The sequence below is a fragment of the Otolemur garnettii genome, unplaced genomic scaffold (assembly GCF_000181295.1).
Source record: "Otolemur garnettii isolate 467f Iridium unplaced genomic scaffold, OtoGar3 scaffold00114, whole genome shotgun sequence".
NCBI lineage: Eukaryota > Metazoa > Chordata > Mammalia > Primates > Galagidae > Otolemur > Otolemur garnettii.
Window position 1 is genome coordinate 6,610,862 of NW_003852509.1, and position 19,034 is coordinate 6,629,895.

At 37.2% G+C, this 19,034-nt stretch overlaps 2 protein-coding genes and 1 pseudogene across 2 annotated transcripts; 2 read left to right on the forward strand and 1 right to left on the reverse strand.

The window, feature by feature from the left end:
* The first annotated feature begins 3,909 nt into the window (after positions 1-3,909).
* LOC100951903 (olfactory receptor 11H6-like) lies at positions 3,910-4,851 on the forward strand. The gene has a single exon (XM_003797341.1). It carries the CDS (start codon positions 3,910-3,912, stop codon positions 4,849-4,851), a length of 942 nt encoding a protein of 313 aa, XP_003797389.1.
* Positions 4,852-12,067: 7,216 nt separating this feature from the next.
* Positions 12,068-14,231, reverse strand: LOC100952214 (annotated as a pseudogene).
* Positions 14,232-16,276: 2,045 nt separating this feature from the next.
* Positions 16,277-17,221, forward strand: LOC100952540 (olfactory receptor 11H6-like). The gene has a single exon (XM_003797342.1). The coding sequence runs from the start codon at positions 16,277-16,279 to the stop codon at positions 17,219-17,221; it is 945 nt and encodes a 314-aa protein (XP_003797390.1).
* The last annotated feature ends 1,813 nt before the right edge of the window (positions 17,222-19,034 follow it).

A 19,034-nucleotide genomic window follows, 5' to 3' on the forward strand; every position in this document is an offset into this window, starting at 1 on the left:
GCCCTTAAAGTCTGGTAGAAGGGAGGCTGGAGAGCCAATAACGTCTCTTGCAGCTCCAAGATTCAGTCAAGAACAAAGTGTGATTTTTAAGGTTCCATGCTAACCAATGACTTGTCTGAGGCCAGTGAATGTGAACAATACATTATTCTAAGAAATAGAAGATCAGGCAACAATTTATTTCCTCCAGGGTACAGGAGAAATAGGTGAACAAGAGACAATGTCCAGTTCTCTTAAGTGTATCCCCTGGCACATACCACACTGATCAATTCTTCTTTGTGCTACAAAAACAAGTAGAAAATAGAGTCACAGGGAGTTGGTAGGAGAAAAGAGGATAGCATATATTAATGGAAAAATGAAAAATAATAGAAATAATAACAAATCAAGGGCACCAAAAATATAATTATAGCCTCCTAAAATGCAAAGAAACAGCAGCCCGTATCCTCTTATCCAGTGTATCAGTGCTCATCATTGCTTCTTAATATCGTCACTTTTTTGTTTTCATTTATTTTTTTCTTAATCATTGATCTTGATTTTGAGTAAATGGATGTGGGGTGTTCTGCCTCAGGTTAGAGATAACCAAAGAGGAGCTGAATATTGCATATCAGAGACGCTGCAAATAACTACCTTTCTGCTCTTCTCAGCTCAGTTCATTGGAGAGGGATCACCTCTTTCTGTATTACTACCACGACACAACACTTGCACCAGAGCCACTCTTCAATAACCAGTTGATGCCATTTTATGACCATATTTGATGATAAATTAAGTTCAACTTTTAAAGCTAAACTATGTTGTGTATTATTTGTATGCTTTTTAACTATTCTTATTATAAAAATAAGATATTCATGTAAAATGAAAATAAAGAGAAGAAACCTTTAATTCCACCAAAGTGGTACAATCTGAAGGGTCTTTGGAAGACCCTACCCTCTTCCCCTCAGAGGATGTGATGATATCCACAGCACCAAGAGTGATCATTTCACTAGCTCTGTGTACCTCTTCCCTGGGATGGTGACTTTTTGGACACATTTACGTGGGAAGTCCTTTAAAATAGGGAGAAAATGCTAGTGTAGGAGACAAAAAGCCTGGACTTCTTATCCTAATTCTATCACTTACTAGTTTAGGAGCTCAAGCATTTAACCTCTTTAAGCTTTTATCTCCTCATATATGAAATGGTGTTAATAATCCTTGCTATGGCTCTCCTAGAGCATAATTAGGAAAGCCAAAACCAATAATACATTTTAGGCATAAGGGTTAATCTGTCCAAAACTCATCCCCTTCAAGCTGCCCTTCTACAGAGAACGTTGCCTCCTACAAAGCAGCATGGGAAAGCAGCTGGAGCCCAGAGCTCAAGGCAATCACTTACTCTATCCCTGCTGATATAGAGCATCCTTCTCTTAACTTGTCATTCCTACAGCTGCAACAACAAAGCTTCAACCCCAGCCTCCAGTCATACCAGCTCTGAGCCTGAAAACAGAACTGGAGCCAAGTTTTCTTCATTTGAATATTATATCCAGCTCTAATTACATTAAGAGAGGAGTTATTGCTTCCTCAGTCATGCAGTTAAAACACTCCCAGCCCAAATGTTGGGATGCCCCTCTTGGAATGTCACATCCTAAGATTTCTGAGTGCCACTGTTATAATTGACAAAGGGAACCTGCACACCTGTGGTCCTGGGTCCATGAGTTTTTCACAGTAAATGCTGCTCTGGCAAATCTGAGGGGTGGGTGGGTGGGTGTGTGTGTGTATGTGTGTGTGTGTATGCACACGTGCACACCACCTGACCATGTTCCCTGGTTGCATGGTAACATGACAAAGGGAAACCACTCCAGTCTTCACAGATGTTGTAGGTTACATTTATTGGACTTTTTTTTTGTTTTCCTGAGGGAACTAATGTTTTTAGGATTAGGAAGACAGAGCATTTGAGCTCTAGGCTTCCACATGGGACAGCAGGAAAAAAGGTAAGTGAAACACGAATGAAGGTCCATATACCAAAATTCTTCTGGGCTAAATTTTGGCCTAAATGAAAGTCTAAAATTTAGAAAGATTTCTCTCTATTTCTCTATATTCAAAAAATAGCCAGTTTCATCAGGGCTGAATAAACCATTAAATCAAAGAATACCAGAGAGAAAAACGATTACACCCAAACCTCACTTCCATGAAGTGGCCTGTTTTGAAACCATGCTTTTTGGTGCTGCTCTGTTCTGATCATCTAAGTACAGCATGAGCCTCACTTCCTCAGGAAGTTCAGCAGGGGAGCTGGATGATGGGTGGCAGTGTGAGAAGGGATCACCAGGAAGCTTTGCAGCTTGAAACCTAGGTGGCCATAAAACAAATCACAGCATAGCCATCAGGAAATGAAAACTTAATGGTATCTAGCCAGGGAAGAAATGGAGCTCTGATATGTCTGGTGGACCAAAAAAGTATTTTCTTAAAAATAAGATTTATTGTGTATATTTAAAATATACAACATGACATTATAAGACACATACATAGTAAAATGGTTGCTATAGTAGTACAAATTAATGTATCCATTATCTCTCAAAGTTACACTCCCCCAACCCCACTCCTGTGGCAAAAGCAGCTGCAATACTCATTGAGGAAAAACCCTGAACACAATACACTATTAATTATAGTGTTCATGTTGTTCATTAAATCTTTTGACTTGTTCATCCCACGTATTTGCTACTTTGTATCCTTTGATCTACATTTCCCTCTTTCCTCCAAAAAAACAGTCTTAAAAGAAAGCTTGTTAGAAGTTGCATCTTTGTTATGTTCTGAGGGGCTGGGGAGTACACTCATATTCTTATATATGTGAATATCCACATGTTTACAGACACACCCCTCGCATATGCACTTAACCTTTTACTGGCTAAAATTACGTAGACCAAAAGCATTCTTTTGTGTTTTGAAATCAGTTTCCCTTATAAAATTAACAAAGGAGTAAAACATTTAGCATAATAATTGCTGGACAGTTTATAACATTCACATTTCTACAGTATTTTATAATCTATAAACTAAATTTGCATATATATTATTTTATATAATTCTCATGTCAGCCTTGCTACGTATGCACTATTATTTACATTTCATAAAGAATCTCAGAGGTTAAGTTCCTTCCTGAGGAAACACTGTTTACAAAGTGACAAAACCAGAATTCAAACTCATATCTCCATGTCTCTAAGACATACTCAGCCATTCTATTGGTCCCAACTCTAGGCTGGAACCCAGAAATCTATACCTTTTAAAGTCGTATTATTGAATGATTCTGGTAATATCAAAGCCTGGAGCCCATGTCATCCCATAGGTAGAGAATAGATACTAATCATGGCCTAGAAATGGTCACTTCATGTAGTTGGGTTGTAACTTGCATAAAGTCACTTTGTCACTATGTGATTATTTTCATATTTAGCTCCTGAAGCCTCATGTTTTCTCTTTTATGTCACTTGGATAATATTGCTGTTTTGTTCAGTAAATCTGTCAATTCTAGTGTTTTATAAGTGAATTATCATATCAAAACTCATATCTCAGTGGCTTTGGCCAGCCTCCTATCTGTATTATGTAAGCCAGTGTTCAAAGTCGTCCACACCAGGCAACACCCTAAGGAATGTAAAAGGAAATATTTGAATTTCTGTTTTTATTTTAATTAACAGGACTTTTTCAAAATCTTTAAGCATATTTGCCACATCGTTGAACAGTGGCTTATATACAGTTTCTGCATGAATCATTACAGAAGTTAAGTGTATACTCAACAACTATATTATTGGGTACCTAATCCAAAAAGAAGCCACTGGTCTGCACCCCCGTCTAATGACCAGCAGTGTTCACTCTCTTCAAGAGAAATCAGGAGGCATCCTTCCTCCTGCACCTCCTGCACGTGTAATGCATGCTGCAATCCTCACAGGATAGAAGAAAATGACCTCTGAGGCCAGGAACATCTCCCATACTGTGAGTAACTTCATCCTCTTGGGCTTCCCTTGTCGCAGGGAAATACAGATACTCCTCTTTTCCATGTTCTTTGTGACCTACCTCCTAACTCTCCTTGGAAACACAGCCATTGTGTGTGCAGTGCACTGGGACCACCGGCTCCACACCCCAATGTACACTTTGCTGGCCAACTTCTCCTTCCTGGAGATCTGCTATGTCAACTCTGATGTGCCCAACATGCTGGCCAACTTCCTCTCCAAGACCAAAGCCATCTCCTTTGCTGGATGCCTCCTCCAGTTGTACTTCTTCTTCTCTCTGGGCACCACAGAGTGCTTATTTCTCTCCATTATGGCCTACGACAGGTTCCTGGCAATCTGTCACCCCCTGTACTACCCCACCATCATGACTGCTAAGTTCTGTAGCAGCCTAGTTGTCTTTTGCTGGGTTTATGGTTTCCTCTGGTTTCTGATCCCTGTAATACTCATTACCCAGCTGCCATTTTGTGGCCCAAATGTGATTGATGACTTTCTATGTGACCTTGGTCCCCTGCTGGCCCTAGCTTCAGCCTGTGTCCCAATCCCAGGGACTGTTCTCATATGTGGCACCATGAGCTCCCTCCTCATCTTTGCCACCTTCCTCTACATTGTTGGCTCCTACACCCTGGTTCTGAGGGCTGTGATGCAGGTGCCCTCCACTGCTGGCCGGAAGAAGGCCTTCTCCACCTGCTCCTCACACCTGGCTGTGGTGTTTCTATTCTATGGCTCAGTCATGATGACATATGTGAGCCCAGGGTCAGGACAAGCAGAGGGCATGCAGAAGTTTACAACTCTGTTCTATTCGGTTTTGACCCCTTTTTTCAATCCCATGATCTATAGCCTCCGGAATAAAGAAATGAAGGATGCCTTGAAGAAAGTTCTAGGAGGTTCCTGAAATTGCTGTGCGATGTTATTGAGTTATTTCCAAATAAGATCAGCCTGTGAGCCTCTTGTCAGTGAAGTCAAGAAACTAGCAAGTGAGTGTGAATTTTTCAAAAAAGACATTTCAAAATCCTAAATGCCATGTCATCAATGAAGCCTTTCTCCTCTTCCATAGCACATTACTTATACTTCTATTTAAAATATTTTTCATTCTTTCTTGTATTATACTTAGCTGTTTACCAATGTCCAGATGTTTCCCATCCTTATTAAATTGTAAATTACTTGAGAATAAGAACTATGCTTTATTAATTTCTGTAATTTCAGAACTGAACACAGTACTTTATAATTTTATTTGGTGTCAATTTAAATAAAACAAGTATGTTTCTTCATATTTTCTCACTATATTCTATAATTCTTGATATCAGGACAATATCTAAGAAACTATACTAGCTCTGTAACAATCTGTATATGTCCTGTGGATGAAAGAAAAGAACTTTCAAAGAAGAAAGTGAAGTCAACCTGAACTGGCTGGGCAAACCATTAAGCAATAATCAAATCAGTAGAGAAGTTTCACAGATGAAAATTAATGTCTAAAAATTACCTCCTTATCTCCTTTTATCAATCCCTTTATCTAATAATGTCATAATGTTTTGTTTCATTTTCTTCTTACTAGCCATGCTTCCCTTTCTGCCCATTTTAAAATATATTCCACACACTGTCTCCTAAACATGTAGTCTTTGCATCATCAGCTGGGCATTACTGGACAAGTTTTTAGAAAGCAGTTATCTAAGGATCCCATACCAGGACTTCTGAATTTTAAAGACATCCCCAGAGAATTTATATGCATGTTAAAATTTGAAAAGTATCAACCTACAATAGATTCTCTGAAAGGGTAACAGTGATTACAAGCAAGTATAGGAATTCCTATTGACTCCCACCTCCATCTGAACAGTGATGCTCAACCATTTGACTCAGAACTGGGATGGAGCCTAAGCACAAGTATTTAGAAAATTTCCCCTAAAGTTTATAATATACAGAGAGAATTGAAACTACTACATTCAAATTTAGGAATTACCAAACTCAAAAATAACATAGAATGAGACCATATCCACATTTCTTTCAAAAGACACCTGGTACCAATCAACCAAACTGAATAAATACTAGATTGCAACAAGCATATTATAACCCAATTATTGCTTTGCCAAAAAAAATTATATCTATAATGTATAAGTCTCTTTTTAAAGTTCTTTATGTGCTTATATTTGAGACATTATACATAGCAAAAAGAATTGCAAATATGAAGAAAAGCACATATGGTGCCCTATACAACCATTCATTTAAAACATTTCTGTAGTATATCATCTTGGCATTGTAATAGTTTTTAAAGTAATCCAGATTATTAAGATTTCCTCCTTTCCCTCAGAGAGACTAAACTCTATGATGGAAATAAATTTTTAAATTATTTTTCTGTTTTCATAATAATATAATTGAAATTTAATTGTTTTACCATAAACGTCACCCTTGTAAAGTATACAATTCAGTGTTTTTTAGTTTATTCACATAGCTATGCAACCATTGCCAAGAACAAATTTGGGGATAATTTAATCATATCAAACTAAAAAATTCTGTACCGATGAGCACTCCCTGGCAATCATTAATTTACTCTAAACTAAATGAATTCATCTATCCTTGCCATTTTATATAAAGGGAATTATACTATGTATGGTATTTTGTGGCTGGCTTCCTACACTTTGCTTGTTAATGTTTATCCATGAACAAGACATCAATGTTTTAGCATGTGTGAGTACTTTATTATTTTTACTGCTGAATAACATACCATTTGTTATGGTATGTTATCAGTAGATAACAGTAGATATCAGTAGATCTATCAGTTGGTAGATATAATAACTTAGTGGATATAAGTAGATATCAGTAGATCTATCAGTTGGTAGATATAATAACTTAGGTTATTTCCACTCTTGGCCTAAAATAATAATGTTGCTGTGAACATTTATGCATGCATTTTTGTGTGAACATATGTATTAATTTCTCTTTCATATATCTATGTTAGTCTGCTCAGGCTACTATAACCAAATACCAAAAGTGGGGTGGCTTAAAGAGCAGAAATTTATTTTCTTACAGTTCTGGAGACTGGAAGTCCAAAGTGAAGTTGCCAGCAGGGTTAGTGTCTGCAGAGGCACCTCTTCCTGGCTTGCAGGTGGCTGTCTTCTCACTGTCTTCTCACTGTGTCCACTATTCTGTGTGCACACACAGAGAAAGGGTACTAGTTTCTGTTCCTTTTTTTATAAGGATCTCAGTCCTTTCGGGTTATGACCCTACTCTTATGACCTCATTGACCATAAACACACATTTGTACTATTTAATATCTCTGCCTATTAAAAAAACTTGTATTATGTGATTAGGTTGGAAATATATCAAAAATATAATTTGCATTTTTATGTGAATGATTTTATGTGAATTTGCTATATTTCAATTTATTCATGTACATGTATTTCTCTGTTTGACATACAAAAATGCTGTTTAGTTCTTCTGATCTTTGTTTTTACTTTCTTGGTATAAAGATTTCAATATAATTTGTGATTCTAAAAATGTTACTTTTGAAAAATAAGGTATGAATCCTTTGTTTCCCTAATTTCCATAAACCAACACAATAAAACATTTACTGAAAATATATTTTAAAAAATACTCTTGATACAGGTCTTTTCTCAGATATATGATTTGCAAATATTTTTCCCATTGTGTGAGTTGCTTTTTACTTTTCTTGATGTTGTCATTTTCAGCACAGTATTTTTGTTTGTTTGTTTTGTTTTTTGAGACAGAGCCTCAGGCTGTCACCCTCGGTAGATGCTATGGCATCACAGCTCACAGCAACCTCCAACTCTTGGACTTAAGCAATTCTCTTGCCTCAGCCTCCCAAGTAGCTGGGACTACAGGTGCCCACCACAATGCCCAGCTATTTTTTTGTTGTAGTTGTCATTATTGTTTTGGCAGGCCCAGGCTGGATTTGAACCCGCCAGCTCTGTTGTACGTGGCTGGTGCCTTAGCCACTTGAGCTACAGGCACCGAGCCACAGCATAGTTTTCTTATGTTGAAGAAGTCTCATTTATTTAGATGTAGATGTGCTTCTTATTCTTTGGGTGCCATACCTAAAAGACCACTGCATAACCCTACATCACCTATGTTTTCTTCAGAGAATTTTATAGTTTTAGCTTGTACATTTAAATCTATGGTAAATTTTGAGATGGTTTTTGTATATGGGGAGAAAGAGGAGTTCAACTTCATTGTTTGCATGTATATATCCAGTTGTTTCAGTATTAATTGATTAGACTATTCTTCCTTTATTGAAAGGTTAGCACCTGTATTGAAAATCAGTTAACCACAAATATAATTTATTTCTAGATGCTAAATTAAATTTCACTGATTTATATGTCTATCCTGAAATGTTAGTAACACACAATCTTGATTACTATACTTTTATAGTAGGTTTGAAGTTAAGAAATGCAAATCCCCTGACTTTATTCTTCTTTTCAAGACTATTTTCAATATCCTGGGTCTCTTGTATTTCCATATGAATATTAGGGTGGCACCTGTGGCTCAAAGGAGTAGGGTGCTGGACCCATATGCTGGAGGTAGTGGGTTCAGACCCAGCCCCAGCCAAAAAAAAAAAAAAAAAATACTCCATATGAATATTAGTATTAGTTGACTGGTTTCTATAAAAAGGGGGAGCTGGAATTTGATAGAGATGGTATTAGGAATTACACTGTAGATCAACTTGATGATTGACATTTTAATAATGTTATCCCTCCAAATCTACTATTTGGGATCTCATCCTATTTACTTTGGTTCTTGCAACAAAATTTTGCAATTGTCTGGCTCGGCGCCCATAGAACAGTGGTTACAGCAACATGCGCCAAGGGTGGTGGGTTCAAGCCCAGCCTAGGCCAGCTAAATAACACTGGCAACTGCAACAAAAAATAGCCAGGTGTTGCAGCAGGCCCCTGTAGTCCCAGCTACTTGGGAGTCAGAGGCAAGAGAATCACTTGAGCCCAAGAGTTTGAGGTTGCTGGGAGCTGTGATGCCACCGCACTCTACCAAGGGCATAGTGAGACTCTGTCTCAAAAAAAAGAGTTTTGCAATTTAGAGCTTAAGTGTTTAATTTCTTTTTCAAAATTAATTTTTTATTCTTTTTGATGTTATTGTAAGTGGGATTAGGATGCCTTTTATTTCTTTATCTTGCTTAATTGCCATAGCCTAATGTTAAGAACAGAAATCCCTGGCTTGTTCCTGATCTTAGGGGGTAAGATTTTGGTATTTCATATTAAGTATGATATTATTTATAGGTATTTTATAGACATTCCCTCTTAATGCTAGTGTCTTTGCATTTTTTTTAGGATTTTTATCATTAAAGAATATTGTATCTTAATAATCTTTTATTACACATGTTATGATGATCATGTGTTTTTCCTTTATTAATGTTGTAAGTGACACCGAATGGTTTTCAAAGCTAAGCCAACCTTGAATTCCCGGGTTAGATCCCATTCAGACATAATGTATAATTAAGGTTTTTTTTATATATTTTGCTGCATTTCTTTTGCTAGTATATTTTTTAAACTTTTTCATCTATATTCATAAGGTATTTGAGTCTATAGCTTATTATCCTGTGACAGCCTTGGTTTTGATTTCAGAATAATACTGGTCTCATAAAATGAGTTGGAAGGATGGCTTCCTCTACCTTTTTTTTTTTTGAATTCTATTTCTCCATTACCACCTCCTTTTTTTAAATAGATATTTCTTATTATACATTCTTGTATTAAATAGATATTTCTTATTTTATTCAAATAGATAACACATTTATTTTACCAAATGTCATATTTCTTATTACAAATTTCATTTCTTTTATTTTTGAGGGGTTTTTAAGAAATTTTTCTCAATGAAATAAGCCAATAACAAAAGACAAGTACTGCATGATTATTGTTATATGAACATCTGCCATTAATTTCTTAACTTAAAATAATCTAATTTGAATTTGAATTTCAGCAGCATATGAAAGCTTTGGTTCAATATAGCTCCTTATTTTCCCTACTTTCTTTTTTTTATTAAATCATAGCTGTGTACATTAATGCAGTCATAGGGTAAAGTATGCTGGTTTTATATACAATCCGAACTATTTTCATCAAACTGGTTAACATAGCCTTCTTGTCATTTTCTTAGTTATTGTGTTAAGACATTTATATATTTTACATTTAGAAAAACTCACATGTACCCTTGTAAGATAGACCATAGGTGTGGTCCCACCAATCACCCACCCATCCTCCCCCCACCTCTCTCTCCCTTTTCCCCATATTCTTGGGCTATAATTGGGTTATAGCTTTCATATGAAAGCTATAAATTAGTTTCATAGTAGGGCTGAGTATATTGGATACTTTTTTTCCATTCTTGAGATACTTTGCTAAAAAGAATATGTTCCAGCTCCATCCACATAAACATGAAGGAGATAATCCTACATTCTGTTTATGTTGTCATACAAATGACATCTTCAGACATAATAAGCCTACTAACAGTATTTTATAATTATTATTTTATGCATTTCTCTTTTGAATCAGATAAGAAAAGAATAGTAAATAAAACTACTTCTGTATGTACCTTTGTCATTACTTTTATTAGTGCTCTTACTTTTATGTGTAGATTCAAGTTGCTATCTACTGTCCTTTTATTTCTGCCTGAAGGGCTCCCATTAATATTGTTTGTAATCAAGTTAGCTAGCAATAAATTTTGTTAGGTTTTGATTACCCATGGATGTCTTTTGCAGGGGGAGGGAACAAATAGTCTTATTGAATATAAAATACTTAGATGACAATCTTTTTTTCTATCAGCTTATTTGAGTATGCCACTGCCTATTCAATAAATGGAGTTGGGGAAATTAGACAGCCATATTCAAAAGAATCAAACTGAATCTCTATCCCTTACCATATATAAAAATTAACCCAAGATGGATTAAGACTTAAACATAGGACCTGAAACCATGGAATACTATTCAGCCACAAAGATGGAGACTTTACATCTTTTGTATTTACTTGGAAGGATCTGGAGAACATCTTCCTAAGTAAAGTATCACAAGAATAGAAAAGCAAGCATCCGATGTACTCAATACTAATATAAAACTAGTAAATGAACAACTACACACCCACATGAAAGAAAAAACACAACTAAATGAGGGGGGTGGGGATGAGGGAGGAGAAAGGTAGGGGATTGGTTAAGCTCTCACCTAAAGGACACGATGTAGGGATATATGGCACACTTCCTAAGTGAAGGGCTTGACTACAACTTAGACTTTACCTAACAAACACAAACAATGTAACCTAATCAGATGTACCATATATTAATCTGAAATTTTTAAAAATTCATTCTCTTTACCCACAACATTGAATTTTAGATATCACCATCATTGCTCTAATAAGAAATAATTACGGGACTTGATCATTTGGTGGCATTCCCTCAGGTGTTCAGTTCACATGGCTCCACGATTGGTTGCAGGCAAGATATCTGCAAGGGGTGTCCTAAGGTATCCTTAGTGGGTATTCTTTCAGGTGCATCAAAGACCAATATTCTTTAGTTTTAGAAAATTCCAAATCTTTAGGAATGGCTCACATGTCAAAATATATGACTGTCTTTTGTGTGTGTTTGGTCTGTGTATGTGTGAACAGTCTCACTTCATTTAAAAAAATAGAAACAATGGGCACAATGTAAGGGTATATAGCACACCTCTTGGGTGCAGGACACAATTATAAGAGACTCAAATGCAAACATTGTAACTTAGTTGTTTGTGCCCTCATATTAACCTGAAATAAATTTTTTTTTCAAATTTAAAAAAAGAATGATGAGAAAATAAATTTCTGTTTAAGCCAAAATATAAAAATTAAAAACAAAAATTTAAAGCCCCAAACTCCCAAATTTGGTTCTATTCTCTTTTATTCTGAGGTGAGCTATGGCAGCTGTGCTAAATTCATAAAACAAGTGCAAGTCAGGATAAAATATGTTTCCTCTAAAAGCACAACCACTTTACAATATTAAAAGTCTAGTAACATTTCTAAATATTATTCATACCACACAAGTAATGGTTGTTAGTGTAAAGCTTCATTAGTAAAATTACACTACCAGCATGATTAACCTCCAGAATTGCAGATCCCAGACTCCAATGCAAAGCTACATTACATCTCCAATAGCACATTATCCTCCACCATCAGTCACACACCAGAGGATATGAGGGCATCTCAGACGGCTGAGCAACAGTGGAACTAATAAAGCTCTTAAAAGCAGCAGACTGAGGGTGAAGGCAGAGAGATACCCTGTTTCCCATCTGCTGTTCCAAACTGAATTGGCGAATAATTTCTTTTATCAGTCAGACAAAACTGAGGTCTCAAAAGTGTCATTGAATTTGGGATTGGTAACATGCTTAGTCACTGGTACAAACTCTTGCAGTAGTGGTAGAAAAACAACAATTATACATATACACGTGATATCATAGTCACCCTTCATCTAGGTAAGGGTGGGCTAAGGTATCCTTAGTGGGTAGTCTTTTGGGCCCATGAAAGACCAACATCCTGCAAAGGAGATGAACAGCTTCCTGTGTAGCCTGGCTAGGGTACAGAGTACAGGAAGAGAAGGCTGTTTATGAGGGCCCCTCGGTATGTGTGCCCAGCACCTTGACAACCCATCCTCATTGCTTCCAGTGATGGTGTGCCCTACAGATCCGTAATCAAATCCAATTGCTGAATGGGACTCTGTGCCTGAAACAATATTCTTCATCCTAGTAGCTCTGCAATGAAAGACACATCCCACACACTAGATGTCAATAGCATTGCTGCCCATCAGTACTTCCAGAGCCCAATAATACTGAGTAATGACTTCTTGAGTCATATGACGAGCCTCTTCTAATTATTCCACTCTGGCCAATCCCAAACCACAAATATTGACAATATGGTTGCTGTTCACAAGGAGATTCCCTGGCTTAGTTTCTGCGTGCCAACTGAAAGGAGATAAAGAAAAACTTTGACATGATTTGAGTTGAGTGGTTGAGGAGAGACAATAACTTTGCATGGATCACTGTGCATCAATTCTATAACAACATATATTTCTCTAAAATAGTCAATGTGTGGAAGTTGGAGTATGTCAAGGCAGAAAATACATTATCATGTTAAAAAAAAATCCTCAATTCTCAGAAAACCCTTTTGCAAGAGACCAGATTCTGGAAGATGTTGGGTGTCTTTCTGAGAGCTACTCCCTTTACTTCTCTTGGATGTGTTAGTGACCAGATAACACCAAAAACTCCATGTCTCAAAGATCTGTCCAGCTCAATATACAGTTGCTGTTGTGGGTGATGGGAGTGCTTAACTGTAGTGGCTGTGGCAGCCTGTACCAAAGCTGAGATTGCTGCAGCTGGTTCAGGACCCTGACCCAGTAGCTGTGATGAGAAGTGTGGCTTTGTTACCCAGGGTCTAACATGGCAGCAGGTGCAGCCACAACTGCATCTGCAGCAGCCATCAAAGAGCCATGTTACTCTACGGGGTACACAGCAACAGCCGACCCTGATGAAGATGGTGTTGAAGGTGGTGGTGACCTGCTCTGCTGCAGATGCACAGCCATTGTAAACCACCACCATTTTTGTAGAATCGCCTTTATTAAGAAATCAAAAGACAGTAGATGTTGGTACAAATGCAGTGAAAACAGAACACTTAGATACTGTTTATGGAAATGTAAATTAGTACAACCTCTATGGAGAACAGTATAGAGATTTCTCAAATAACAAAGGTAGATCTACCAAGCAGAATAAAGAATGAATGAGCTTGCAGACAGTCAAAAGAGAAAAAAGAAAACAGCCTTTCTCAAGACGCTATATGAATCAATAGGAAATAGAATAAGAACTTCGATGTCTTAACTCTGATAATAATAAGTGAGAGAGTCTAAAACTTCCAGACAGACTCAAAAAGGGAATAAAATTGAATGTGAAAGAACAGGCAAATAAGCAAAAACCTCTTGTTCTAGCCAAGCCAAGTGTTGCGGCAGCGCTTGCAGCATTGTAACAATAAGCTGTTAATAGAAAAAAAAATCAACATCTGCTCTAAGAATCTGAGAAGATGTGATCAGCCTGGGAGAAACTAAGTCTCAAGAGCAAAATAATGGGCTCCTGAGGGAAGGAAAAATTTGTATGCAATAGATAATCTTCCCTGATAAAGTCTCATCTTTGGAATCCATAAGAGACTATATCCCTCATGTCTTAGGATAAATAAGACATAGGTCTCAAAGCAGCATAGATGAGTCTCTATTTCAGCAGACATGCCAATCTCTCTCCATGCCATACAGTTTAAGACCCATTGTGGCTCCTGGCTGCCAATGACACCATGCCCTCCACCCTGTCTGCCTTTTGCTGCTGTGGAAAGAGAAGATTATAAGTCAAATCTGCCAATTGTTTGAAAAGATGGATTCAAAGGAGATAAAAACATAGGACACCTCTCGGGTGTACCTTTTAACTCAGATTTCTTTTGTGAAGCTATAAGAACAAGCCCTCAAATTACATAAATGGATGAAAGGAGATTTATCTTTTCAAGTAAGAGGGCTGGAAAATTAGGGAAATAAGATATATGAGGGTGACAGAGAAGCCTCAGTACTGTGTGAATTCTGTCATTATCAACCAGTTTTTCCCAGGAAGAACCAGCTCTTTAGGGGAACAAAGATACTAGCAAAGTGACATCTGGATAGGATTAACAAAGTAGTTGTAAGGAGTTATCAGCTCTCCAGAGTTTAGTACTGTTGGTTCTTCCAAAGAGCAAATGATCAGCCACTGAGAGAAGGGAGAGAAACAAGATGATCGAGCATGCCAGATGGTGAGTGCCCTTAAAAAAACAATAGAAACCACAACACACTAGTCACCAAATATTTCTTGCTTTTTTCACTCTTTCTTCACAGTTTCCTTGGCTTCTGTGTAACTAATTCCTGCTACGAAGGAATTCCAGCTATTTTACATTATCTGTTCACAGTCTTTAAAAGAACCTTAAAGAGAAATATGATGTGAAAAATTTGGAATCTCTTTCCAAATTGCTATGTGTTACTAATTGCAATAATCAAGGTCATTCTTAAAGATTCAATATTATGTTATCGGGACTCTGCCGCATTTTGAAACTAATAAATTAGTAAATATTCTTAGCCAGAGTACTTTCATTAAAAAAAGTCCAGGGCTCTATTCTGCAATTATATATTCCTGAATAAACATCATCACTCCATCATTTTCACTTTAGGTCAGTGATGACTGTCTCCCTTAACAAAAAAGATCCAAAAATAAATTAATAAATTGGGACCCAACAATTGACAAAGAATCTCAGGAAATTGCTATTGTTTTACCGCTCTCACAATGGAAGTCAGACCTTGTCCCAAAGTAAGTCTAACTCAGAAAAGCAAATTTTCATGAAGATTCAAAACACCCACAACAGGATTTGAGCAACTGAAGGGGGGAGGAAATGAGAGGGAGATACTTGTCCAGAGAGGCATCTTATGGCTTCCTTTGTCCTTGGAACCCAGAGGTCTGTGCTTGGGAACATCTGACATTTGTGACTGTGTTATACACAAACCAGAAGAATAGGGACCTTTATAGAAGTCCTGAGAATGCAAAAAAGAATATCAAGATATTAAAATAATATACTAGATCCAGCACTCATTTTTTATGTCTATAGACAGAGTTATGCCTAGATCAGGAGTTTGTAGACATTTGTAGCCCAAGTAGTAAAATATAGGACGAAATTGAAAGTCGTTATGTACATATGTAAACATTCAAAGGTTTTATGAGATAACAAACTTTGATGAACACTGAAGACAGGACAGCACATTTGACATTTTTTGTCTGGATTATTTTAAGACACTAACACAGATAATTCTAATACTCATTTATAATGAAAATGAAAGATATACAGATTTCATTGTGTTATTTGCTATCTTTCTCCTTTTCTTCCAACATTTGTGTCTTTGATACCAAACATTGATGGAATTGAAATTCCCTGTCCAATATGAAAGGGCTTTTATGTCTCATTTTGTACACACGAATATATAAATTTCATATCTCTTTATGCCCATTTTTAAGGACTATTACTAACCGAATGCAAGTTGCTTATTGCATAAGGTTCTGTCATTTACTGTCAGAAAACTGAAAGAGAAATGAATGTCCAAGAATTTTTAAGTTTGATCATATCAAGCACTTTCAAAGTTTGACACTCTTCACCAGTATAATCAGATTATCACTAATTTAATAGAATAGCAGAAAGTAAGAAATATAGCAATGTTCAAAAAATAAAAGGAAATCTCCCTGAGGAATAGGGGATAAGGTCATCTGTATAATTGTCATTTTTTTCCTCTCTACCCCTTAGGAAGCCATGAATGTCTCAGGAATCAACACAGTAACTGAATTCGTACTCCTGAGCTTTCCCTGCTCCAGAGAGGTTCAGGTCCTCCTTTTCATGCTCTTCTTTGTGTCCTATATCCTGACCCTGATGGGAAATGGGGCCATCATCTGTGCAGTGAAATTGGACCACAGGCTCCATACCCCCATGTACATCCTGCTGGCCAACTTTTCATTCCTGGAGATCTGCTACATCAATACTACTGTTCCCAATATGTTAGGGAATTTCCTCTCTGAAACCAAAACCATCTCTTTCACAGCCTGCTTCCTCCAATTCTACTTCTTCTTCTCAATGGGCACCACTGAGACCTTCTTACTGCCCCTCATGGCTTTTGATAGGTACATGGCTATCTGCCGGCCTCTCCATTATCCTACCATTGTAAGCAATCGTCTCTGCATGAACTTGGTGGCCCTCTGCTGGGTAACAGCATTCCTCTGCTATCCAGTCCCCATCTATTTTATCACACAACTCCCCTTTTGTGGCCCCAACACCATTGACCATTTTCTCTGTGACCCTGGTCCTCTTCTGGCCCTGTCCTGCACCTCTGCACCTGGAATTGAGCTCTCCTGTTCTCTGTTGAGCTCACTTATTATCTTCGTCACCTTCTTCTTCATACTTGCATCCTACAGCCTGGTTCTCAGAGCAGTGTTACGCGTCCCTTCAGCATCTGGCAGAAAGAAAGCCTTTTCCACCTGCGGTTCCCACTTAGTTGTGGTGTCTCTGTTCTATGGAACTCTTATGGTGATGTACATCAGTCCAACCTCTGGAAATCCAGCTGGGATACAGAAGATTGTCACCTTGTTCTATTCCTCAGTGACCCCACTTGTGAACCCACTGATCTATAGTCTCCGTAACAAAGACATGAAGGCTGCCTTGAAAAAAATCCAGATATGCACAAAAACTGATCAAAGTGAATGAGCGCTCAGGTGGACCATATGAGAATAATTCTCTCCCACTTCTACACCCTCTTAAAAAGTAAACCTTTTATTCATTTGTATGTAAAGGTGCAGAACCAAATTCATCAATTTCTGCATAGTCAAATGAGGGACAAGAACATCCCAATTGGGCGGCACCTGTGGCTCAGTGAGTAGGGTGCCCACTCCATATACAGAGGGGGGAGGGTTCGAACCTGGCCCAGGCCAACCTGCAACAACTACAACAAAAAATAGCCAGGAATTGTAGCAGGTATCTGTAGTCCCAGCTACTTGGGAGGCTGAGGCAAAGGAATCACCTAAGCCCAAGAGCTGGAGGTTGCTGTGACCTGTGATGCCACAGCACTCTTCTGAGGGTGACAAAGTAAGACTCTTGTTTCTTAAAAAAAAGAACATCCCAATTAAACCAGATCTTGCCTTCACATCAAGACTGGATAGATGATAATGTGAATTAGATGACCTATATGTCTAGACTCTTCTCCTACTCTGAACTCCAATAACTGATTGTCTTTTTATCTGTAATCACTTACCTAGTCCCTGGCCTCACACTTTTTCCACCTGTAGCAAGTGTATATTCCATTCTTATATATATTTTTTTGGCCTGATGATCCAGCAGAAGAATAGAGCATATACACAGCTGTAGCTCCCATGAAAGGAAATTACCAATAATCAATAAATCATAACTGAGCCAAATTTTTCTTTGAATGGACATCCATTTGACTAATAAGAATCTAAAGTACTATCTTCAAAACCTGTTATATAATTACCTTGGAAAATTTTTTAAAAGACAGATTCCCAGGCCATTCCCTAAATATCCTAAATCATAATCTTTGAAGAAGACCCTGGAAATCTTTAATGTTACCACATGATTCTAGTGCACCTAGACCAGCACATGTCCAGAGATTGATCTAAAAGAACCATAATTTGTAATTTTTTATTAAAATTAATATGAGGGTACAAATTTTTAAGTTACCTTGTTCTCACTTCCAAGGTAAAGTTCAAGTTGAGCCCTTCACCCAGGGGACATGCTGAGCACCTCACATTGTGCACATTATGTGAGATCTCATAATTGACTTCCCTCTTCCCCCTCCCCCTCTCCTCTCCCTCCTTTTCCCTTTTCCTTGCTAGACTATTTTTGCGTTTTATTGTTCCTATGCGCATGTAATTATTTATATATTGATTTCATATTAGTATGACATACATTATTTTTTTTCCATTCTTGATATACTTTACTAAGAAGAATGTGCTTCAACTTCATCCAGGTAAAGATAAAAGATGTAAAGTCTCCATCTTTTCTTATGGCTGAATAGTACACCTGGCAACTGCAGCAACACCAAAGATAAATAGGGTTTTGATCAAGCTGAAAATCTTCTGCACTGCTATGGGTACCACAACCAAAGCAAACAGCCTTTGGAATGGGAAAAGATTTTTGCAAGTTACAAAACTGACAAAGGAAATGTATATGAAAACACTACACTGTACCCCCTGTTTGCATTAATGTATAGAGCTATCATTTAATAAAAATAATTAATTAATTAATTTTAAAAAAACTGACAAAGGCCTGATAACTAGAATCTACAGAGAACTCACATTAATCAACAAGAAAAGAGTAAACAAGCCAATTTATAAGTGGGCAAGAGACTTGAGTATTTTTAATAAATACAGGATATAGGCAGAGAAATAGAAATACTATATTTACTGTGAGAAGTAAAAGACATTAAAGTGATTTTTCACAATTATTGGGTTAAAAATAAATTGATCAGAAAAAAGTAAATAAATAAATTGGTCAGTTGGCAAAT

Bases quoted from the DNA above. Each gene is read 5' to 3' on its own strand.
- LOC100951903 (XM_003797341.1), top strand. From the start codon at position 3,910: ATGACCTCTGAGGCCAGGAACATCTCCCATACTGTGAGTAACTTCATC.
- LOC100952540 (XM_003797342.1), top strand. From the start codon at position 16,277: ATGAATGTCTCAGGAATCAACACAGTAACTGAATTCGTACTCCTGAGC.